General features: G+C 43.7%; 1 protein-coding gene across 1 annotated transcript in view; it reads left to right on the forward strand.

The window, feature by feature from the left end:
* The window catches only part of MTMR2 (myotubularin related protein 2), a 42,780-nt gene that overhangs the window by 7,327 nt on the left and 10,065 nt on the right, over positions 1 to 25,388 (forward strand). The window contains exons 2-8 of the mRNA XM_009282067.1: positions 9,190 to 9,265; positions 12,469 to 12,563; positions 12,741 to 12,851; positions 14,919 to 15,020; positions 15,721 to 15,804; positions 23,864 to 24,013; positions 24,831 to 25,019. Coding sequence (XP_009280342.1) covers positions 9,220 to 9,265; positions 12,469 to 12,563; positions 12,741 to 12,851; positions 14,919 to 15,020; positions 15,721 to 15,804; positions 23,864 to 24,013; positions 24,831 to 25,019 — 777 coding nt within the window. The 5' untranslated portion in view covers positions 9,190 to 9,219. The remainder of the gene's footprint in view (positions 1 to 9,189; positions 9,266 to 12,468; positions 12,564 to 12,740; positions 12,852 to 14,918; positions 15,021 to 15,720; positions 15,805 to 23,863; positions 24,014 to 24,830; positions 25,020 to 25,388) is intronic.

The raw sequence follows: 25,388 nt of genomic DNA on the forward strand, positions 1-25,388 counted from the left end.
GGAAAACTCAGGAGAATAAGTAAATGGCTTTCAGTTGTTCCTCAAAAATATTTTCAGCTCTTCCTAATTGACTGCTGTATTTCTCCTGGCTACAAAGTGCAAGAATTCTCCTTTTGCTGAGTAAAACTGGGTAAGAGGTGGCTTTTTTCCCCCCTTCCCCTCCCCCCCCCCCAAGTTACAGTTTTGTAGATTGAAGCACAAATCAGGCAGGAATGAACAAGCATGGTATTTAAAAGGAGCATGTGGATTTGTGACTGCATGCAGCGCCTGCCAAGATTTGATTTTCTGTAGATGTTTTTGCTCTGAATGAAACATCTTTATTCCCCTCTGTAGGATTGTTTACTCATTGTAATTACTTGTATTTTGAATTCTTGTCTTACATATCACTAAACTCCAAAGTGAAATTCTCGGTAACAGAGACACTTTCCTGTGACTTATTTTAGTTGGTAGAATTTATAACTCTGTCTTTGGTCAGAGTGTTTTTCTCTTACTTAAGACTGATGCTATGACCTTCACTAAACTAGTTTAATGCTTTCCTTTGAAAATTTTAATCTAATTTATAAGTTGTTTGCTGAACAAAATATAGTAAAAATAAAGAAAGGATAGAGTCAGGCTAATGTGCTGTCCAAAGTTTTTGAGCAGCCGGTGGAGAACAGAGCCATTGTCGTTCGAGACGTATGTGGAACCCTTGGCACTGAAGAAGGTTCTGTATTAAAAAATGTTGGACTTGTCTGAATAGATAATATCTGCAACCTTCTGTGCCAGGGAGCGTTGCTGTGTTGAGTCAACGACGACTTTCTGTCGGAGCCTAATGAGAGAATTGTCTTGAGGCACCAAGCCATACAAACTTGAAGAGACAAGCCAGCCGTGGTTGAATGAGTGGCCCTCAACAATGTGTTCCTTTGAGTTTCTAAGCCTTGCCTTGTACTTGTGCAGCGAGGGCCCAGGAGAGTCACCAGCCCAGAGAGGCTGTTCTTCATCACTGGACAGTCGGGTCTGAGTGGAGAAGTACATCGTGGAAAAAACAAAGTATTTCCCTGGGGTTTTCTGCTGCACGGTGGCTACTTCCTCCTCCAGAGGAGTCCCTTTATATCACCCTAGTGACTGTAGTACTTTTTTTTTTAAATATACTAATCTTCAGCTTCTTTTTAAAGATTTTCAAGGCAGTGGTAAGTAAGCAAGTGATTTCTCAAGCCTTTTTATACTTTCTCAAAATATAAATGGTAGGTAGAGATCACTGGTTTTTTTTTTTTTTTTTAGTTGTGTCAGGAAAGCATAGTTAAAAGACAGCTGCAGTGTACATTGTATGTGATTATGGTCTTTAGAGTAGTGTAATAGATGGTCTGTTGTCAGAACAGTTTACTGATAACTTAAATGAGTCTTGTGTTGTTTTTTAACCAAGCTAGGAAGCCTTCTTTGGCTGAGTGCTCTCTTAGGAGCTGAATGAGCTTCATGTGGTCTTTGGACAGTATATTTGATTCTCTGTGTACTATTCTGAAATGATCCATGTGTCCGTGGTGTTATGTCTTTTCCCCTTTGAACTTCTAATATCCCGAAAGAATAAGACACAAAGCATTTCCCTGCAATTAATATCTTGCTGGTCTGAATGTCTCTAACATAGTTTTTCAACCCATCTGGTCATAATCCTTAGAAAAGTCCCCGTGCCTCAGTCATGCAGAGGTACTGCTGTTCTTTCCTGTAGTCAATTCTGCTGTGGTATTCTTAATGATTCAAAAATAATCAACAAAGTCCATTTACTTGCTCAATTTATGTTTTATTACATTTCCAGTAGGATACATAGCATATAAATCTTCTCAAAGTACACTTGAAATAGCCATAAATGGCAGCTGAAAATCTCTCCAAAGTAGTACAGTGTTTGCAGTCTACAGGAGGATTTGTCAAGTAAGCACGGCTACTGTTTTGCGGTCCTTCTGATTGAGCATTGAGAAGGCAGAAGCATCTTAGCAGCAAAACGCTAGAAAAAATGTGCCCTTTTTTCTGTTGTAAGAAATGTTTCACTTAGAAAAGAAACCAATGCACCTATGAAAAATTATCCTAAATAAGCATACGGGTCTTTATTCTGCACATATTTGTGTCAGTTCTGCAGCTTCTGTCAACGTCAGCTGGACAGAATTAGACCTCCGTGGGTTTTTTTCTGAGGTGAATGGAAAGGGCTTCTGTATCTGTTTTGGTTTAGAGGTTTTTATACCATCATTGGGGTAATGATAAATCTTGATACACCTGCCATAGTGGCACTGTCCTTTGTTGACTGACTTTTATGGCAACAGCCATGAAAGAGGAAAAGGGTGGAGTGGGAGGGCGATTCAGGAGAAGGAATAGGTGAACATGGTCTGAGACCACCAAAAGGCATTTGAAAGGAGAAAAACATTGGCTACGTAAGTGTATATGTTTTGCTCTTGATTTACAAAGAAAATAAATAAAAAAATAATCAAGTATGTAAAAATAATCCTATGGCTAAGCCTTTGCAGAAAGGCTGACTTCCCTCACGTGGTTCTCTGAGACAGCAGAAAGGAGCCAGCTCTGACCCAAAAGCTGTCTCTGGTAACTCAGCTAATAAGACCTATCCTACAAGCTTTGGAGTCATGCCTGTTTTAATGAAGTTCATGCAATTTTTGGATCTGGCCTGGCTCATCTCCTGCTGGCTGTCTGCACAGAGTGAGTTTGGACCTCTCTGCAAAGTACAGGTTGTGACTACTCAGTTGTATTGGGATGTCCAGGAGATTGGGCACTGCTGCACTGGCTGCAGTAAAGCACCAGAGATGGGGTTCGCCCTAACAGATCTGCATTGGAGTTACCCTAGTTCTCAGCCTTCGATGGAAAGAAAGGCAGTCATCCTAAAGGTGAATCTCCTAAGTCTCTTGCTTTCCACTGAGTGAACAGAGCACCTAGGGTGACTAGCTCCAATGTGGATCTCCAGTTTTCGATGAAATCTATATTCCTGCAGTTTATTGACTACCCAGCCTGCAGAGTGGCAAGAGTGCTGATTCAGGAGGGCATTTAATCATGTGCCAGTTCTTGAGAGAAAGAGATTAAAAAAAAAAAAAGTGGGGGGGAGAGGAAAGTTTAGATATGTTATGTACAAGCAGAATATTCCCCAGTAGTCCATTAAAATGTGAAGTATCAGACAAATATTTTCCTGTAGGAGATAAAACCTTTCACTTGGCTGTTGAGTTTCAAATCCATATTTCACCCATAATTTGAAAAGCTACATATTTTTAAAATCTACTAATTCTATGTGTATATTCTTGCACACACACACACGTACAACAGGCACATTCTTGTCCCCACAGCATATATCCTGCCTGTTGCTGCTGACCAGTGCATGCTCATGAGGTAGATGTGCCAAACGTGAGTTTAGGGGCTGCAGATGCAAAGGCATTTTGTGTGTGTGTGCGTATAATGTTTGTCTGTACAGACAGGTGATATATGTTTATGTCAAGGGACCAGTTAAGAGATCAGCTTCCTGCTGTAGGAAACACAGAAGAGGACTGTGTGTAGCTGGAACAAAAACAGCTCCGAGCCTGGAGAGCTCGTCTTTTGAATAGACAGGGCAGACGTGGTTTTGGGGGTAAGGAATAATGCAGGAGCAAGGTGGTCATGGTGTTGGGTGGGACATATCGCACCAGCGCTGTGGCTTTGTGCATAACAAATCTGTTCAAAATGTGCAAAATGATTTGGAGTGTGTAGGAGGTTACCAAGGAGAGATTAACTCAGAGGGGGAAAAAAATCACAAGAAGGGTACATTTTAATTTTGTCTAAACCAAAAAAGATTATTTTTGTTCATTCTGATTGTGATTCAGGATAGAAGAATCTACGCAGACTTGGGAAAACTGTTACACAGCAATTTGGTAACGCAAAACTGTAGTCTCCCCTTAAGTTGCATGAAGGCAAAATAGCCTGACCTTTGTCTGTGGGTTTCAGGACTCAAATATTCAGGAGAAAGTGTAGAAGAGAATAACTGGAAAATGGCTGGGAGGGACCTCGGGTGCGCTCTTCATGCATCTTTGTTATCTGGAGGCTTGTGCTGCAGATGTCAGTGTCCAGGGACAAAGTTACTGTCCCTAGTCAGTCCGGCCGCTCTCCCTCCCTCGCCCTGGGTTTACACCCCTTGAGTTGCTCGTGTAGTCACACACCCCAAGCCAGTCCTGGCAAAATGATCCAGGTTATGGAAAAACAACCATTAAAAAAGCCATTAAACTAACCCAAGCATCTTGACTGAACTGGATACGGGAGCAATTACAATGCTGGCAGATTGGGTAGGAGGGGGCAATCCTGGCTCGGCCTCAGCCAGCACAGGACGTGTGTTCTCATCCTGGCTGTGCAGCTCTGCTGGTAGGCAAACGCCTCTCAGGCAACACAAGAGGAAAACATATCAGTTGTTCTGTTCACAGGCAAAAGCAAATCCTGAATATAGAGTTTCATGCGCCCTCTCAGGTCCTTCTGGAGCAGCGTTCAGTGATGCACAGACCTCTGAGACCCTGTAGCAGCCAGCACAGGACGTGTGTTCTCATCCTGGCTGTGCAGCTCTGCTGGTAGGCAAACGCCTCTCAGGCAACACAAGAGGAAAACATATCAGTTGTTCTGTTCACAGGCAAAAGCAAATCCTGAATATAGAGTTTCATGCGCCCTCTCAGGTCCTTCTGGAGCAGCGTTCAGTGATGCACAGACCTCTGAGACCCTGTAGAGTTACAGTGCGACGTATCTCTGTACCGCCCTGAGCTGGCTGTACCTGCTTGGGATGAGCTGTGTGCATGAGTCGTGCCGGGACATCAGTCAGGAGAGGGATTTTTGGAGCAGCATGCTGGCTGCTGTGTTGGGAGGCAGTGTGAACACGTGGTTGGAGAGGCTTGGCAGAACTGCAGTATCCTGAACCGCAGTATGAAGAGGTAAGGGATGAGGCAGGGAGCAGTCTTACCTTTTTAGCAGGATCTAAACCTCTTTCCCTGACCCCAGACATGCAAGCAAAGGAGGCGATTGCTTTGTTGCTGAGATCTGGAAGTTGTGTCAACAATACAGCATTGGGGTTTTCCTGCCTTGGGTGCTATAGGTGGGAGGGCATGAGAGAGCTCTGCACCTTCAGCCACGGGTATGTGGGCTGGAGCTAACACAAGGTGGGTAAGAGAAGTGGTTGTTAAATGTTGTAACTGTGGGTTTGTTCTGCCAAGTAGCTGCTTGAGCAGAGAACAAAGGTAGGTGGTGGCATGAAGTCCTCACACCCTCTCTGAGCTGAGGCAGGACTTGTGTTTAGGTGCTAGGGTACTCCCATGCTCAGCATCCCAGAGAGCTGTTTTATCTAGAGGGAGAGCTGCAGATGGGTGGAATGGGTAGATTATGTTACTTGGTAAAAGAAGACAGAGATAAAGGTTATTCTGGTGCGTAACTAAACTCTTCATTCCCCTGGAGATTCAGTTACCAAGCATAACATTCTTGTGGGGAAAAGATAATGAAGACCTTGTTTGGCTTAGAGGCAAGGCAAAGCAGTCTACTGATTTTTGGTGGTTGTATTTGTTTCTTACAGAAACCATTTTAGTGATGTTTGTGACCGGTACGGCCAGTGTGTGGCTCTATGTCAATGTGGACCTATTCCTAAGTAATGCTGTTTCTGCCCAGCTCTGGCTGCAACCTTCATTGCAGATCTCAAAGCTCTCTTTGTTTTTTTTCCCACTGAGCAATTTAAAAACCTGAGGCACACAGGGGTGAAACATTTCAGTTACAGGTGTATATGGTACCTGCCTCAATAGGGTTAATGCATCAGTAGCCAGCCATCACTCTCCTGCAGCGGGGCTGCCGCAGTCATGTCCCTGGCTTCCCTACCTGCTTCCTTGCCTCACTGGAGCTCATAATTTTGTTTTGCGAGATTTGCAGAGGGCTAAATCTGGGCCCAGAAGTGTTATTTTTAGAGTCTTGAAAATAGGCTAATGTACAAAAAAAGATTTTTCTGACAGTTTAATGAACCATTTTTGGATTTGGGGGAGGAGAGGAGGATGGCAGTAAAATGGAGGGGCTTTTCATATCATCTCCTTAGTCATATAAGGGGCAGAGGGTCCATCTATGGCGTTAGCATCCTCCCAGAGCTGCACGTGCATTGTCCCATCCCATTCTTCCCCCCGAGCTGTTTCCAAAACTCCTCTTTCCTTATTCACCCACTTTTCCTCCCTCCTGCCACCCCTTGTCCTTTAGCGCTGCCCCAGATGTCTTCTCCTGTGCCTGCTGCCTGCATCGTCAGCTGCACACAGATTGCATTTCCCCAAATCAATTTTAAGGAGCCATTGATGGAGGTGGATTTCAGGAAAATGCCAACCGTTCATTTCTTGGTTTCTGCCAGAACAGGTTTCAAGTGTTCACGTTCCAACTAGGAGGCTCATTCAAGGTCTAGAGCTGAGCAGATGCTGTAAAGACTAGCACACCAGAGAAGTGTTTCTCCTGGGCTTTCTGACGATGTCTGTCTCAGCCTTTTGGGAAGGGTGACTGTTATCCAGGGGTGATGTGCTTGCGCCGACTTTGAAATCATGAAGGCAGTTGGTGCTGCGTTACCTGAGGTAGGTCGTGTGGTTGAGGTCAGCTGGGGGATGGGGAGAATGACAGTTTAGTCCTCAACTCTGTACCAAAATAAAAAAGGGGGGAGGGGGAGGCAATGGGGCAGAAGCTGTTGACCTTCAAGTGCTGTGCTTCCAGGAGGCCATCCATCTGGTGCCCTGTGTTGAAGTGAGTGCAGGTTTGGATCGCTAATCCTTTCCTCAGACCCTGGGGACTCCATGTTTCAGAGAGTGCGAGTGAGCAGATGGATTTTATTAGCCTTAGAAGAGCCAGTTTTTAAACCGAAAAAGCTTTCAACCTTGTCTTTAGCAGAATGGTGTTGACATGGAGGTCTTTGTCTTTCATACTGCTTGCCTCTTCCCTCCTTCTCTCCCCCACCTGCAGTACAGTGTTTAAAACCCACCTGAGCACTGCTCACCTAGTGATCACAGCAGCTGTTTGTCATATGGAATACTTTCTACATATCTTACCTCATATTTGTTTTGGCTTAAGATATAACCCAGTCCTCCAAATGTTTACCGCTGGACATGCTCCCGCTGACATCTGCAGGAAAGCAGCGAGTCCAGCTGTTGACCAAAGTGATCCTAGCAGCAGCTGCTGCCCGTTTGGGGTACGGACCTTCTCAAAGAAGTTGTGATCGTGTCCTGCATGCAGAGTGTATTTTTACTAATGTTCTTCCAAGATAAAAGGCCACAAAGATGACCACCACTTACGGACTAATTAGCCAGAAGCCTCCGTCACATTTGGCATAGTCCAGATGTTATCCTGCTAATTTCAAGGCTGTTACTCAAGCGCAAAAACTGACACACAGGAGTTGAGAGTGGGTCTGCATCACAGGCTTTTGTCGGGGAGGCCGTCAGTCAGGTCTTTGATGGGATGTGTGATCTTTGGCCAACACAGCTGTGCTGACAAGAAGTCCTCAGCGTAGACTTCTATTAGTTATACCAGCAAAACCTTGTTTTTACTGGTATTGCTGACGTAGGGGAGAAGAAGCTTTTCTGCAAGTTGAGTGCTGCCAGTGTGAGCTCTGTCAATGGTGACCTCCCTTTACCCATCCTGTAGACCCCAGTCCAACTGCTCTGGCAGCCTTCATGGTAAGAGCTGGCCTAAGTAGGTGCAGTTGTGAGGTACCTGTTAGGAAGTCAGGACTGTGCTTGCTTTTTTTTTTTTTTTTTTTTGAAGAGTCTTTTGAATGCATTTTTTTAAAATTTACATGTTATTCTCAAGAAGGCTTTGATCTTATTAACCTTTTCATCTATGCCTCAGTCTGTTGTGTGAAAATGCTGGAACGTGCTTTTATTGTGGCATGGGGTTTCTTCGTTTTTTTTTTTTTTTTCATTTTTTTGCATAGTTTAGAGAATTTTTCTTCCCTGAGGCTCTCCCTCTGGCTTGATCCTACATGAAAGTTGACCACAGACGTGTCAGGTTCTAGGGTGCCACTTTAGGCCATGTCTTTGAATTTTCCTTGCAGGGATTTCCTGATATCAAATTAAAACAATTCTTTCTCTTTCCTCACATTAAGATAAAGAAAGCATTTTGGGCGAGTCTGCACATTCAGTTGTGAGCAGACGTGAGCTCTCTCTGCCTACCTCCACCAGGTGGGATGGACGCCAACTTTAAGCACAGTCTTGTGGTTGCTACAGCCTGAGGCAGAATCTAGACTGACTTACCTGCTCTCTGTCTGTGTTATTAGGTTGAGCAACTGGTGTGCTGCTGTGGTTGTGGTCATTTGGCCATTTCAAGGCATGGGCAATATGATTAAATCCGTCTGCGTTTGGCCATATAGACTTAGCCTTAATCTTGGTCAATTACATATGTTCTTCTCCCCTAGTTCTTACCATAGGTTTAGACCTCAGGTTATGCTTTCATAGTTACAGCCGTGCTTTCCTAAAATGTCCATCTGCTCGTGATAGCAGCTGTTCTTGTGAAAACCCTTGTGTAAGTGCAATCATATCTATGAAAAGTAATGCCCCGTGATATAACTTTAACCCAAGGGAAAGTGGAGGAGGGGTCATTTGGCAGCCAAAAAAAATTTGAAACTGTACGTCCTATACATGCCTATCAAAATAGAACCTTTGTACCAAGTCACTACTACTGAGCCAAATCAGGATCTTTGCAGTTGTTAGACCCTCATTGAAGACAGTGGCGTGACAAGGTATCCTTTTTAACTTTCCTCAGTGTAAACTAGAAATTGCTCTACTTAATAATTGATAGCATCATGGTAATAGTTGATCACTTCAGCTGGGAAAGGAACTAATCCCTTTGGTTCTATATGTAACTGTGAGAGAGTTTGACTTGTGATGATGGGCTGGGGAGGAGAAGGTTGGAGCATGAAAGGCAGCCGCCTGGGAAGTGTGCTGCCAAAGCACGCAGCCTGCTTTGCACAGCCTCTCCATTGCAGACATCCTTGCTTTAAACATTTCTGCATGGCCCAATGGTATGCTCGAGGACTGCACCAAGGTCTCTCACATGCTGTGCGTTGACCTTTCAGAGGCTGAGACACTAGGCAGTACCTCAAGATCTTCGAATATTTGTTATCCTTGATATCGTTGACCCATTGCAGGTAAGTGTAAACTTCTTGGTTTATGAAAACATAATGGATTTCTTTTTCTACCTCTATCCTTTGCCTAGGTCCTGAGGGAGACTAATAAACTGGCTGAAATGGAAGAGCCACCTTTGCTACCAGGAGAAACCATTAAAGACATGGGTATGTGAAGAGGAAATTCCTTATTGTTTGCTGACCAAATAGAATATCCATAGAGCAAAATATCTTGGCAGTCATTGACCAACAACAGCAAATTGCTGATGTTTTGAGAACCATGATCAGGTTGTTTCATTAATCAAGTTATTGCACATCACGTGAGCCAAGGTAACTATATGTCTCCTTAGCATGTAGCAAATACAAGGCAATTCAACATACCTTAGCATGAGTGTTGAGATGGGTTGTACAGCTTCGCATTTGCTGCCTCCTGAGAGGACATGGATCAACTGTTTCAAGTTGTGCTTGCCACAAGGTAACTTCGGAGGTTGACACAGCGCAATTGTGTGTCGAATTTCTATCACAGACTGCAGGAGAGGATACAGTGCTGTTGCAGAGAACTTGCTGTGATATGGGGATGGGTCTTTTTTCTTTTTTTTAATCCAGAAATTTTGAGTAAGCCTCTTGATTAATTTTCTGTGAAAGATTTTGCATTCGCTAGTTTAACATGTTGCCTTCCTCTTAAAATGATGTGGAAGAAAGCAACTTCAGTCCTAAAAAAACCCAACACCTTACCAAAAAAACCCACACAACAACAACAAAAAACCCAAACTAAAAACAAACAAAAAAAATCCCACCTCAATGCTCAATCCTTTTCTTTACTCCTTTCCTAAGGACTCTGAACTCATACTCCAACCATGCACTGCAGACTGACATGTAACTCGCTCCACAGGCACAGTTAGCTCTGACAGCAAGACTGTATTTTGAAGGGTTCCTGGGGAGTGGTGTAAGAGATCAGAGTTATCAGTATTTTGTCTGTTGGCAAATGATGTGATGAGACACATAAGTCTGTAAGACTGGGTGGCTTTCAGAGTAGGCCAGACAGCAGCTGCCTGGTCCGGCAAGAAGTTAAAGGTAGCAAAAAGGAAATCTTTATTATTAATCAGCAATAATTATTCCCTGTTAAAAGTGTCAAGAAAGGCAAATGTAATTCTCTCTGTATTTTACAGGGAGGGGAAGAAAAATTATTTCAGCCAACCCAATAATCTAGGGTAAGATTGGACCTATAAAAGACAGGAATTCCCTAAGCAGGGGAATTAATAAATCCTGGTTTCCAGTATCTTTCTCCCATATGAGAAGGAGAGAGCTGAGCTTATTAGACTTTCCCGTGGTAGTTGCAGTAGTACAACCTCTCTCATACCTGGCATCCGTTCTCACAAACAGTGAAGGATCTTAATGCCTTGGAGATCCCTATTTATCAGATAGAGACGAAAGCATACAACCGTAGTAGGGTTAAGGTCAGACAAGCCATGTGTGTAGGTACCTGTGTACATGTGCAGTGTAATTAAGTAAAATTGTTTCCTTAGGAAACCAAGCTAATAAAATGCAAATGTGAAAGGTGATGTGGCTTACAAGCTGGCAAGGCCAGTGTTTGAGATCATGCCTGGGATTCCTTACCCAGAAAACATTTTTCTAGCACCTTTCCTCTTTACCCAGAAATCCTGTTCCTTTTCAGATGTAAATGCACACTTCTCTTATTCGTAGATTTTATTTTATTTATTTTTTTTTAAACTTCTTGAAATTACATTTTGAATAATGGGAACTCTAGTGGAAAAACCAGGCAGGCTGTCCTCACCCTTATTATGCTTCATGAGTCTGCTTTCAAACCTCTGTCAAACTAGTCTTTGAAAAGAAGTGATTAATAATCGGCCAATAATGAAACACTTGGTTTAATTAGAACTGGCTAGAAGCATTTTATGTTTAATTGTCCTTCCAACAAACTTATGTACATTAAAATAAATAAACAAGTAATGAAATTGCTAGCATGTATATATATATATTTGATTTTATTTATTTTTAACCAAAAGTTCTGTGCTACGTATTTTGCTCTGAATTAGTCACTCCTGATTTTTTTAAGGATCCTTCTCCATATCCAAATCTCGAGACTCAGTGAAGACTATGCAGAAGCAGAGCTGATGTGAGGATGATTTAGTTATATGAGTTGCCAGTGCCCTGGAGTAAGGCAGTCTCTCTTCCTCCCTCCCTCCAGGCTAAATCTCATGGGATAAAGGTAGAAGAAATTCAGGTCCCCATCCTGATGCCCTAGCAGCCTCATGCCTCTTGTGCATGGTGGCTGTCACCTCGTTGGGAGGCAGGCTGCCCTTGCAAAATGGATCCTGTAGGGTTTGGAGGCTTGAGGTTATTAAGATGGTCCAGGGGGTTCTTCCATGGATCTGGCAGCTCTGCTCAGTGGGTCTCCTTCTGAAAGGATCTCTGTGTGTTTGAGGGGTGTCATTACTTGTCGGTGATAGTGTAAATCATTGCCACGGCACAGCCAGCCAACTGCTTCAGTGACAGAAGACGTGATGGGTCACTGCTGGGCGGCGGAGGGGGAGGGAACGACTTAAATGTTAGCATTTTTAATTGATGTAAAACAGAAGGGCAGTTAGGGAAGGTGTTTGCTGTGGAAAACCAGCAGTACCTCTTGCCTTGTGCTGGAGTAAGTGAGAAATGTTTGAGGCCTTTTAAGAAGGGGACTGTTTTGAGTCACCGTCACTCAGGCTCAAAAATAATTGAATTGTTGCAGAGTAACTTGATCGCTGATTTCAGACTTAAAATCACTGGCAGTTGGGTGCTATACAGATTCCTGGCTGCTGGAAATCGCTGTAGCTCTGCTGGCTTTTAGCATGAGGGCCCTCATCCCAGGGCTGACTCTGCGTGCAAGGGTATGTAGAAGGACCCAAGCATCCTAAAAGCCACATGTAGGAGAACTGCATTTTCCTGTCCTTGGTGGCACAAGCTAGCTTACTGGTGATCCTTAGCTTTGATGCAGATTGTCATCAGCTTCAGGTGTATGCATGCAGGCAGGAATCATCTCCTCTTTTCGTGCATGGTGTTCTCAGCTACTGGCAATGCATTGCTTAGTAAGAGTAAACAGTTTGCAGCTGAATACTGGCTTTTTTACAGAGGTAGCAGTTCTGTGCAAATGTAGGATTCTAGGTGATGGTACTTGCCTGGAGTTCAGTTTATACCTAAACTCTTACCTTTTCCACAGAACTGAAACTTGCATGTTAGCTCTAGGCTAGAGCCCAGATTAAGCTGGTTTTCATTCCATCATCTGAAAAGTAGAGCCCCCAAATATTGTTGCTGTCATAATTTTACTCCCATAAATTAACCATGAAATTAAGAACTTCTTTTTTCCTTTTTTTAAGCTAAGGATGTTACTTACATCTGCCCCTTCACTGGAGCAATCAGAGGAACCCTTACTGTTACCAATTATAGACTGTATTTTAAAAGCATGGAACGGGTAAGCTTTTGAAACCATCTGCTTTTGTGGGCTATTCAATTTTTAGACCTAGGTGTTCTTTGAGAGTAATTCTATGTGAATCATAGCTATGTGTTTGGGAATATAGGCATAAGGGAGCAGGAGCTGGGGATTTTTCCCCCTCCCCTTTTTAAACTCACAAATTTCAACTGTCTACAGGACCCTCCTTTTGTCCTAGATGCATCTTTAGGTGTAATCAACAGAGTGGAGAAAATTGGAGGTGCTTCCAGTCGCGGTGAAAATTCATACGGGCTGGAGATTGTATGCAAGGTAAACTTTTATCTGTGTTTTACAATAGGGGAAGGGGAACATATATTTTTAAAAGGTTTTCTCTGTAGTACTGTAGGAAGTTCTGCGAAACATTTCGGTCAGTATGACTTCACATACTTCAAAAAACATCTGATTTTAAAAGTAATTGTCAAGATTCTCCAGCTCCACTCATTCGAGACAAGATCCAAACCTTTATTCAGGCTTTGTGCTAGGTAATGTCTTTTCTTCATAGTGGAAACCTAGGCCTGCATCCCATTAATACAGTTCTCAGGGTTGCCCACCAGACTATCCCAGGAAGACTCCAGTCATTGTGGAGTACAGGATGCCTTTCACTCACTTGCATTTCAAGAGCAAGAAAGGGGCATGTTTCCCCCTAAATTGTTAGCTTATGTCCACCTGCTGCTGTGCTTTGTGGTGAGGGACTGGCAAGAAGCCTTCAGTGCTCCTCGAGGCCATTTAATTTCTTTCCAGGCAGTACATATTTCACGTGTCCCTCTCTAGAGCCCTTGGAATCAGTGGAAATGCAAACTTCAATAAAAATTAACAATTCGCCTCCTTGCGTCTACTTACTATGGACCCACAAAGTAGATAAAGCCACCATCTCTAGTCCTAAATCCATACCTCAGCTGTTCACCAGGGCATGGCCCCTCTGCTTCTCTCGGTGGCTATGTGGGGAGAGCTGGATTATGAACCTTGTAGGTCTTGGGCTGCTTGGAGCTCTTGTCAGAGTCCCCTCAAGGCTAAAAGGATGTCACTTTCTGGATAAGGGCAGATGGAGGAATGAAAATGAGTCCCAAACTGCTCCGGTCACTGCTGTGATTTTGAGGCACCAGGAAGCTAAGCAGGCTCTCAAGCTGTGGGCATGCTGAGTCAAGAGCAGTTGGTAGAATCTGTACCAAATCACCTAGCTGCTCCCTCATCCTGTTGCAGTCATGAACCTCCATGGCTAACGTAGGGGTGCTTGTGCTGGCAAGCTAATTTGTTCCCTGTTTCGACCTGGATTCCTAGTCCTCAGCCATTTTGCCTATATGCAAATTTGAACACACGGTCAGGTTTGGAGTGAACTATGTTGTTTCCCTGGGTGGAAAAGCCAGGCACAAGCTATATGATAGGTATCTTGGGCCTATACAGCATATATATATATGCACCAGCCTGCTTGGCCCAGGATATGCAGAACAGTTTAGTGTGATAACAGGGTAGTACAGATACAGCTTATGCATCCTGGAATGTTCTCTGTCTGAGACCAATTACCTGATCTCAGTCTTGTGAGACAGCTAAGTCTTTAGCTGTTTATCTCATTCTGTGACTTGCTGTACCATCTTCATATGCTTGAACTTGATAGCTCATTTCCTGCTGGTGGCTTTTAAACTGTTTACTACAAGTGTTTGAGTTGTAGGCTTGGCTGGAAAATCTTGGCATCTTAGAGATGCTTTATTTAGTTTCTGAGTTTGATTTTGTAGATGAGTACGGAAGGGAGGTCTTGGGTTACCACTCTTAGTGGAAACTGTGCTGCTGTGCAAAGTGGAGGAGTTGTCAGTTTCAGTCATCCTCTCTAGCGCTCTGAGAGATGGAAGCTTTAAAGGGAGATGGCATTGGTTGCTTTGCACCAAACTTGCTGGACTTGGGCTCCCTATGTGCAGTAGCTCTATGGAGGTACTTTGTGAGGCAGTCCCTTCTAGCTGTCTTCTGGCACAGCTCAGCCTGAGAGCCCAGTAAGAGCTAGGAGGTCTGTCTCACAAAGTCCTGCTGGTCAGCGATAGCTTGTCCCTGAGTGAGGCTCTCCCCTAGACTTTCAGCAGGTAGAGAGCTTCACGTGAAGGCAAGACGCTGCGACCAGGCATGCCCGTGCACTCCCTCTGCTCCTCTGCAGTTGTGGCAGGCTTTGTTGGAGGCTGCAGATGACCACTGAACCAAGCCCAGAGTTGCAGTACAACAGTGTTCAAAGTATGATATTAAATCAGTACGAGAAAGAGATGTGACCCTATTTTGAATGCTGGCTTTTGGATTTTCTTTGGATTTTGAAGTGGTTCAGGAATCTGAAATTTGATTTCCCTGTTTTTTTCCTAGGATATTCGAAACTTGAGATTTGCTCATAAGCCTGAAGGGAGAACTAGACGATCCATATTTGAGAACCTAATGAAATATGCTTTCCCAGTTTCAAATAATCTGGTAGGTATTTTCTTTTCAGTTTTTACCAAAAGACACAGAGTGGCAGTAAGCTGTTTTGTCCAGTCCCGTCTACTTGGTACAATGTTCACATGGGGTGCATTTTGTTGAAGGAGGAGAAATGCTGGTTTTTAAATCTGATTTAGAATTAATTCTGTAGGAGTTAAGATTGTATAGGAAACAGGAAAAGTCTGCTACCATGGGGCTGGATTCCTTCATGCATGGAGAATGACTTGCTGATACATCCTCGTAACAGAGGGAAAATATTCAAAGCACAGTGACATCCATCAGGGGTTTACAGCTAATGGTGACTGCACTGTCCCAAATCTGGAATACAGTTCATGTGCTCTGTTGTGTTATGACACTGCAATTGTTGCTTCAAATACTGGTTGAAAGGATCTAGTTCTTAATATGTAAGAGCATTCTTGCCCAAGTAGTCTTATCTTTCTCTCTTTAATAATAAACTCCTTTTGTCCATGAAGTACTTGGTAATAGACAAGCAAGATCAGGGGTACAGAGGAAGGTACCTTGTTGTACTAATTACCTGCTACAGCGAGCATGTTAATCTTTTTCACAAAGCCCTGAAAGAAAAGTAGTGCAGTGGGAAAAAAGAAGGACCAGTCATGAGTTATTATTTGAGATATCAAACATCCTGGAAATGGGCTCTGAGTGGGCTCTTAACGGTAAATTTTCTTTCTTTCAGCCACTTTTTGCATTTGAGTACAAAGAGGTTTTCCCAGAAAATGGATGGAAGGTATATGACCCCACTTGGGAGTACAGAAGACAGGTGGGTATTGTGCAATGTCCTTCCTCATCCTCTCTACTCTTCAGAAGTGAGACTCTGTGCAGTAATATAATTACAGGTCGCATGGAGCGGAGAATGATCCTGCTGACAAATGTGCAGGCTTGGTTAGGACATTGTTCTCCACACTGCAGTGATTGATGACAGCAGTACAGCTTTAGAGATAGTAGCATCCACTGATGGAGATTACTCAGGCTGCAGAGAGCTGACTTTAGGCTTTGGTAAAAAAAAACACTATTGCTCTGGCTTAGTCATCAGCCGCTGCTGGCAGTGAGAAACAGAGGATGCGTTTTGCAGGTACAGGCATCCCATTGTTGAATTTCACACCTCAGCTCTTGCTTGTATCAGTTTTAATTCTTTCCAGTTTTTCCTGTCTCAGACAGGAACTTGGAAGGAAAAAAATTAAATGTAGAATGCCTTCATTTTCTTGGGGAATCAGCATAGGGATCAACCTAGAGAGTGTTGTGATTAACCATAGCTTAGAACAGACAGTTGTAGTGTGTCCAGAGTAGACTGGTCAAAGGTATTAATGATCGTGAAGTGGCAGGCTGTCAATTAGGAATAGCATAGTGAAAACTTGAGTGGTCCTCCCTGGGGGAAAAGATGGGAGAATTTTGGGGTTTATAATGAAATCACTCTTGTCATAAAATTCTCAAGTAGAGGAAACGGCACAATTTGGTGACACGTTTGCCCTGGGCACAGTAAACTTCTGTCTCATCCAGATCTGCCAGGATAAAACCAATTTTCCTTTGTAAAATTAAGAAATTTTAAGCCATGTAATTTAAAGATTTATTTGGGTCTTTCCCATAAAACAAAACCAAACCAGGCCTCTGTCCTAGCCTAGTTACTGTTCATCTGATTGCTGGCATCCAAAACCTGAGGAAAGGATTCCTTTTTCTAGCTCTAGTCTTCTAAAAGCTGAGCGTGCCTTCTAACTTGGTTATCTAGGCCTGTCATTAACAGATGGGGAGAGAGCGCTTCGCTGTTGGGGGTGATTTGTTCCCTCCTAAAATAGCTGCCTAAGATAGATCGCTGGCTTCTAGGCTGCTAACTGAAAGTGAGATGTATCTTACCTCCGCTGTCTTCATTGCAAAAAAGTGTATGTTTTGCAATGAGATACCACAACCTAAATTCCTAGTAGAGACAAACTCCGATCATTTGTAATCAATGACACACGTTGTATCTAAGGTCGACTTTGACTAATAAGACCAGATAATGCAGCGATTATTGCTTCGTTTAGAATTTACCTCTTTCTTGGTAGTTATTTTAAGGAAAGATCTGTTTATAAAGAAGGATCTGCAACCCAAGCTGGCAAGATGCTTCTTTATAGGGCTGAGAACGTTGCAGTAAAGACTAAAGAATATCTGTGCTATCAAAATAATCTCCATTGAAAAGCACAGCATTCACTTAGCCAAGCTTCAGTTAAAACAGATGAAGTACAAAAGACATTCTTACAATGCCTGGAAAGAAGGAAGGGTGACCCTTGAGAATTTGGAGGTAAATTATTCCAATTTCTTAATCCTGGCATGTCTGGTTTTAGAATACAAGCTTTTCTGTCCATATTAGTTTTTATATTGTGATTGGCTGTACTTTAAATTTGGCAGGAGCTTGGTTACATGGTGAAAGGATACATATATTTACATGCATGTGATTTGCAGCTCTTCATGGCCTTTCTGTAAAGAAAATGAGACTCTGGGGCGTGGTGTCTTTGTTTCTGGTCACACGAGGTAACACTGTTGTGTGTAAAGCATGTCACAATTGAGACATTGCTGCAACGTGTACTTCTTTTGTTATGACCTGCTTTTATATCATTTTTGAGCAGACAGGAAAAACTTAGCCTGACTGCTTTTATGTCAAGAAACCAAACTAATGTCCGTATGCTGAAGCCCCCAGTCATTTACTTACATTGGTAACCGCCAAAATGAATCCAAACCAGGATTTTTTGCAGCCACGGCCTATCTGAATTTTACTCATGATGGGCCACAGTCATTCCCATTCCAGATCACGCAATCCATCTGTTCCAGTAGCTTATCTCCAAAAGTGACCAACACCAGCTGCTGAAGAAGAGGCGAACCGTACTGCAGTAGACGTTTATGTTGTGATCTGGCCAGGAGGAGAATTTCATCCCTTTCATTAGATTGATTTAGGTCCTGCAGCATGAAGCTTTATGTCCCCTCCAAAACTTTTAGGTATTTCAGTCTGTTTATTTAATTTCAGCATTTGTAACTATGGATGTTCAATTTATCTGTGTGAATGTCTTAGCCTTTTTTCTTAATCCAACCAGGTTCTGTTAAAGCAATAACAAATACTGCAGTAAATCAGGATTATGTCCTGAAATGGCAGCAGGGATTTGTTAACAGTGAAATAAAACTGGCATCATCAAATCAGATAATGGGATTACCTGTCTCTGACTGTTTGAATTGTGATCAGAAATAGAAAAACAGGACGTATGCACTATCTGCAGGACCATTTGCAATTGGTTTAAAAACTATTAGAGAAGAGCTGGCCTAGGGCATAAGCAGCCCAGCAGTACGGCCAGGCGTTAACTTGGTACATCTTAGGCCAGGTCAGTCATTTCCCTGTGGGAGCAGGGACACAAAGAGAGGGGAGCAGAGCAAAGGTAGAAGCCAACTACCAGGCACACAGAAAAGACTTTTAGAGTAGGATCCATGGTAGGATCTATGTCTACACTGGTAGACATGGCAAGTTTGTGTGTGGTATGATTTATTTATTATAATTTTTTTTCAGATTAATGTGAGTGTGTTGATATGATAGAGATTGTAGCAATTAGGAAAGATACTCAGTAAACCCTGACTTCTCTGTTAGCATTCTTGGGAAAGATGGAAATATGTAACTTATTAAAAATCTGTGATTGTGTAAAACTATGGGGAGTAATAAACAACCTGTAGAGAACAAAAGGAACTCAGAGAGGTTTGGGATTTAGTCGGTAAATGGAATCACATGTGGCAAATGAAATTTAAAACTGAAATTGCTCCCTGATTTTTATTACACGCGGGCTGGCAGAGTATAAAACAGAATTGCAAAGTGAATAAGACTCAGTTGAAACCAAAAGACCTTGAGATGCCTTTGGGGTAACTTAAAGCTTTCATTTTCTTTAACAAGGTGGGGAGCATTTGGAAAATATTACAAGGGGTTGTGAAGCTGGAAATGTGTGATGTTTCCCTACAGAAGTCATGCTCGTCTAATCCTATGCTCTGGTCATATGTACCAGGGAGCCACAGTATAGGGCTGTGGTTACTGCTTTCAGAGAAAACATACAGAAATTAATAATTCAGAAGAGGAGCTGACCTGTTTTGAGGATAAAAGAAGTGCCCAGCATTAGTATACAAGCAGAGTGGGAAAGGTAGAGCGTGAGAACAGCATCCTACAGAGGATTGTTGGGTGTAACTTAAGGGACTGAAATGAGAATTGAACTGTTAAATGTCCCATGGTTTAACTGAGGTCCTGCTTATGCTAGGTACGCCTCTACTGCAAAACAGATCACAGCTCTTTTGTGCTAAGTGGACACAACCTGGGCTGAGTATGTGGCAGAGGGACCAGCTTGGCTGTGTCAGTGTAGGGATGCGCCTGAGCTAATGTGCTCAGCCTCTTGGTATCTCATGGCTCAAACCATGTTTGAGAGAGGCACTGCTGGTGTGTAACTCGGGACCCTCCCTGCCTTGCCCGCTGCAGCTCAGGGTGTACCTGCGTGGCTAAGCTCAGAATCAGTCTACTGGACCCCCTAGAGAGATGTGACTGTGTGTAATTCCAGCAAGGAAATTATTTTTTTCCTGTCAGTGAAAGATCCTCATGTGCTTAAGCTTAAACATGTGCTTTGCAAGGTGGTGGTTTCAGTGCCATGCTGGTGTGTCTTCAACAGTTTTTCCCTGCAAACGAAGAAACTCCATTTTCTGCAACGTGCGTAGGTCAAGTGATAACTGAGCACAGGTCATTAACGTAAGGCATGAATGACTATCCAGAGGGAAACCAAGCCTGGTTTGTGTGCGGAGATGACACACAGGCTGCGTCTCTATGGTTAGATGATACAGTCATAAGGAGTGTTCCCAAGCACCGGGGCACCTTAATCGCAAGTTCCAGGCATAGCTTCAGTCCAGGCTGTTACCGTCCCTCTTTTGAGTGAGTGTGTTTGAGCGTCTTTAGCCATGCACAAAGATACTCTTCCAGCAAGATGTATGCAGGTTGAGAGTATGAAGCAATTATTTACTGGCTAACACACAAAAAAGATAGCCTAGCTACTAGGCTGAGCATTAGTACTCACCACCTCAGAGAAGGCATCTGAAGAGACTTTCCTGGCCAGGCAGGCACCAGTGAGAGGAGAAGGATCAGCCTCTGCACCTCCCTCAGTTGGGGGGTTGTTGCCATCTTCCACCAGTAATGTCAACACTAGCACACGGATGACCCAGCTGTTGGTCCTCACCCAATGACTGCTTACTAAACTCCCAGTTTTTCCTTTTGGATTTTATACCATTTCATGATGATGTTTTCCCTCTTGAAACCTTGAGCTACCAGCGATCACCATCTCAACAATTCTCTTCCTCTATCTGCAGTTTTACTTTTCTTGCCTTTCTATAAATTTTCACACAGCTCTTTCGCATGGCTTTGCAGTGTCCTTGGCAGTCTGAACCGTGGTTGTGCAGCTGGGCCATATCAGAGCTGGGACCTGAAGAGGCAGCTGGGCCCTTGTGGAGTAAAGAAGAAGGAGAACTTCCTCCAGGCCAGCTCGCCTGCTCCCAAACCTGGGCACAGTTCAGAGGCTGACGCAAGCCAAAGATCACCAGTAGGCAGTTCAGACAAACTGCCCTGTTTTGAGGATAAACAAGTTTAATAGCATGGATGTGAGGTGCAGTGTGCCAGCTGGTCTCAGTGAGAACGGTCCTGGGCACATTTAATTTATGACTATAGATGTGGCCATGTTGCCTTCCTCACTTTGCTCTCTGGCAGCAACCGAACCCGCGAGTTCCCCTGAAATGAGGATCTACTAGCAGTGTTAGTTTACCTGGAGAAGACAGACCTTGTGCACCAGTCAGGGCAGCATGCTCTGGTTACTACCGTGGACACCCAGCAGCTACATTCCCTAACAGCTTCTGATCATCACACCCACTGTTAGCGAGGCATGCCTGGGTTCCCCCTGCAGGTGCACAGGCAGGCAGCTCCCAGAGCTGGTCCTGAGCCTGCAGAGGCTTCTTGAGTTACATCTGTAACAGTTTGGGTTGGTTTGATAGTAGGCTTTTGGGTGCTTACAACTTTCCAGGAAGCAGTGAAATGCATCTTATATGAGGAAATACCAATGTGCTTTATATCACGTTTAGCTTTTTCTATTGATTCCAGCTGGAGAAAGTGCAAATCTGAAGGAGCGTGAATAAATGCACAAGCTACACTGCATGATGGCAAACGTCCTGGGAAGGTGCAAATTCAGCTCCTCTTCTAGCCTACTTTGCTTATTTCTGCTTGCTTCAAGTCCTTAGAGAAATCATAGAATCATTAAGGTTGGAAAAGACCTCTAAGATCATCAAGTCCAACCGTCGACCCAACACCACCATGCCCACTAAACCATGTCCCTAAGTGCCTCATCTACACGTCTTTTAAATACCTCCAGGGATGGGGACTCCACCACTTCCCTGGCAACTTGAGGCCATTTCCTCTTGTCCTATCGCTTGTTACTTGGGAGAAGAGACCGACCCCCACCTCGCTACAACCTCCTTTCAGGAAGTTGTAGAGGGCGATGAGATGAGGTCTCAGCCTCCTTTTCTCCAGGCTAAACAACCCCAGTTCCCTCCGCCACTCCTCATTTTAGTCATTTAGAAAGTCACGATCTGAATTCAGAGCCCTCTTTGGGTGGTGCTGTGATGCAAGGCTCCTGTGCCAGGGGAAAGCAGACATTCCTTGTGATTCAAAGGAAATTTGAATGCTAACACATAGCACCTTCTCTTTCTTTGAGGGATTGTCATGAATTTTCCTGGTCTGGGCTATTGCAAAGGAAAGGAAATTTGAATGCTAACACACAGCATCTTCTCTTTCTTTGAGGGATTTTCCTGGTCTGGGCTATTGCAAAGGAAAGATTTCATTCAAATTTGTCAGGGTGGCAGCTGAAAGACTTAGAGCTTTGGAGGTGTCGGTTCTGGATCGAGCAGCGTGTGCTGAAGCTGTTCTGCCCAGCACTGTGAAGAGGGTGCTTTATAGTGCCAGTGACTGCTTGATCTTTTCAGTGTGCACTGGTAGAGTTGCAGGGTAGAACAAAAAGGAGCTTTTCTTCCATGTAACTGCTTGTCAACTCCCATTTTCCTTGCCAAGAGTGTGCCGACAGCATAGTTTTAATTCAGATTTGGGGGAGGTGAAATCTCCAAGCATTGCTGATGGATCCATTGCAGTGCAGTCAGGTACTTACTAGGACAGGACTGAGAACAATTTAGTCATTTGCTGTTAGTTCACTTCCAGATAGTAACCAGTTTGATCACAACTGATGGACAGCTAAGAGCAAGAGTCTTGCTATTCCCTGGTTGACAGCAGAGCTGGTGGACCCAGGAGATTCCATCCTTGCTGTGTACAGCAGGTAGACCTCTGAGCATGTTTTACCCATCAGTAAGCTTGTGTATATACAGTGTGTATACACAATGTTTGATGCCTGTTTCTGCCATTCTTTGGCAGTGCCAAAAATAGCTTTCCTTTAGGGTTTTGGGGTACTTATCATCCTGGCAACTCTGCTGATTCCTTGTAGTAACATTTCCTTCCCAGGGAGGGCCCCAGGACCTCAGCAGGGTGTGACCGGTATTAGACAGAAGGTCTGTCCTCTCCTTGTATTTCTAACCATGACCTGTTTTGACAGTGTGACTCACCACTCTGACTGGGAACCGGCTGCAGTCTGTGTGGGTCAACCATAGTTACCACAGCTCGTCTGACTTGTGTTAGGTTTGCCATTTCTTTCCTGTGGGAGCCGCGACAGTGGTAATCAGTGTCCCACCACCCTCCTTAAAATGAAGTACTGTTTATTAGAACAGAAGCATGTATTGTTTTAAGAGCTGATGTTCTTCTAAATCAGACTCTCTGTTTAACAGTCTGGCTGTGTTCACTGCAGTAGATCTGTCTTCTCCACAGAGATGCTTTGTGTCAGTGCTCACCACTGCTGCATGTGTCTGTTTAAATCTCTCCTTGCAGGCATGCAGTAGCAACACCACCATTTTGATCTGTTAACTCCCAGCACTGGCGAAACTAAGTCTGCAGGTTGTCAGGATCCATCCCCATTGTGCTTCGGGTGTCACCTGGAGGTTGTCATCTGGGAAGCTGTTGAGTTGCTTCCCCATCAGGGCACACTGAGCTCGGTGATGTGTGTGTGTGTAGATTGCCTGCTCTCCCAGCCCAAGTCAGACTAGTACAACCAGAGAGCTTAGCCTGAGAGGAACATGGGAGTTGCACATCACTGTCCAGATCACATACAGTCATACAGCCAGAGACATACAATTATTAGGTTTCTGGTGTTTTTAGGGGATTGCACAGCTGTGCCACGAACACTGAACAACACCCAAAACAGATTGATTTTTTGGGGGTGTTTTACTGCCTGTTCTCCCTTCTGTCTTCCCCTCCATCCTGTCTGGTAACTCCACTTTCCATCCCCAGTTTTCACCACCACATTTGAGCTAAGTGCTGAGAGAGGAGTGAGGACTGTCGTTTACCCATCCTGTCCTGCTCCTGGCTCTCCTATAAGCACCATGATGAGACCAGGAGGTATGTTAAAGATGCCCTCAGGGGGATCACCTTTGTTGCCACATCTGTAGCCTCCACAGTTCCTTTGCCATAGGTGAGCCTGCCTGCAGTCTTCTACTTTTCCTGTTCTTCAGTGACCTGAGCAAAACATCTACCTCTCTGGGAAGAGGCATGAAATGCAAGTTACCAAGATAATGCAGTCCCAGGCTCCAGCCCTCAACATCCTTCATTAACAAAAGTTGCCTTGGATTTCAGGTCTGGGGATTTGACTGTGCTGAGGTCTCAGAGCAACTCATTTGCTAACCTGCTCTTGTTTCCTCTTTAGGGAGTTCCCAATGAAAGCTGGAGGTTGACCAAGATTAATGAGCGCTATGAGCTGTGTGATACATACCCTGCCATTCTAGCTGTGCCCGTAAGCATTCCTGATGAAGAATTGAAGAGAGTAGCATCTTTCAGATCAAGGGGACGCATACCAGTGAGTGTGACAAAAGAAGCCACTCTGTTGTGGTGTTGTTGCATACCTTTGGGCCATAAATAATACCAAGATCAGGCTGAGTGGATTCCAGGGAGTAAATAAATGGTCAATGGATAATAAAAGTGACAGCAACATGTTTGAGGAGTTAGAAAGCAACGTTATCTGCTGGAACTACTGTTGTGAAAGAGATGTAGACTAAACCAAAATGAGAAGATAACTTAGCACAACCCAGACCAAATCTCAGTTCCGTTCCTGGGAAACGCAAAGCAGCCCTATTTGGTTGTTTACAATTGTCTGGCCTACTCTGACTTTCAGGATAGAGGAATACTTGGTGATACCCTTGATGAAAATGCTTATTAAATGAAATGAAGACAAAACACATCGTTATGATGATTATTTCAGTGGTAACTGAAAATTTATTGTTTTACTTCTCAAGTCTATAGAAAATTAAATCTGTTCCTAAAGTGCTTAACTTTTACATGGTGTAACATAGAGTAAGACATAGCCCAGTGACTGCAGAGCGAGAAAATGTGACTCACACAACAGTGAGAAAACAGTCTGCAGCATATTTAAAAGTCAGACTTAAACCTATTCAGTCACCTCTTGTGAGTTCAAACTTTGGGAATGCCACCAGAATGAATGACGAAGGACAGAAGAGTTCGTTTGTTCTTTTTTTCAATTGTGATTTAATAGAATCCAGCCTTCTGGAACCAGCTAATACATGGCAGGATCCCAGAGCAAGCCATTAGAGGTAAAACACTTCACTGGTTTAATGAATCCCATTTTTTGTTCATTTCTTTCTCATTTGTTTCCAAAGGTGTTGTCATGGATTCACCCAGAAAGTCAAGCAACGATCACTCGCTGTAGCCAGCCAATGGTGGGAGTGAGTGGCAAGCGAAGCAAGGAAGATGAAAAGTACCTTCAAGCCATCATGGATTCTAATGCTCAGTCCCATAAAATCTTCATATTTGATGCAAGGCCTAGTGTGAATGCTGTAGCAAATAAGGTCAGGTGTTTTTTCCTCTGTCTAAAGCTGGGAAGGTAATAATTTAGAGCACATTTCCCACCGCCATTTCAAATTATTCCTGAGGATCACAAGGGGTTTTCCACTGTGAAGGGAATCATATGCAGTGATCTGATTCTCTAGACAGACTGTTACACCTGCACTGGTATCTGTAAGATATCAGTGTGACTACTAAAGGTCCATTTGGATTAATCTGCAAAGGGAAATGAGATTGGAAGGGGAAAAAAAATAATCAATAGTACTGACGTCAAACTCTAGCACCCTGGATCTTGTGTATTACCATTTTTCACTTCACATTGTTGCAAGTCTGCTTCCTCTAACAGCACCAGAACTCTGTCCCTGTTAACCCTG

This window comes from Aptenodytes forsteri, unplaced genomic scaffold, assembly GCF_000699145.1.
Source record: "Aptenodytes forsteri isolate BGI_AS27 unplaced genomic scaffold, ASM69914v1 Scaffold75, whole genome shotgun sequence".
In the NCBI taxonomy this organism is placed as follows: domain Eukaryota; kingdom Metazoa; phylum Chordata; class Aves; order Sphenisciformes; family Spheniscidae; genus Aptenodytes; species Aptenodytes forsteri.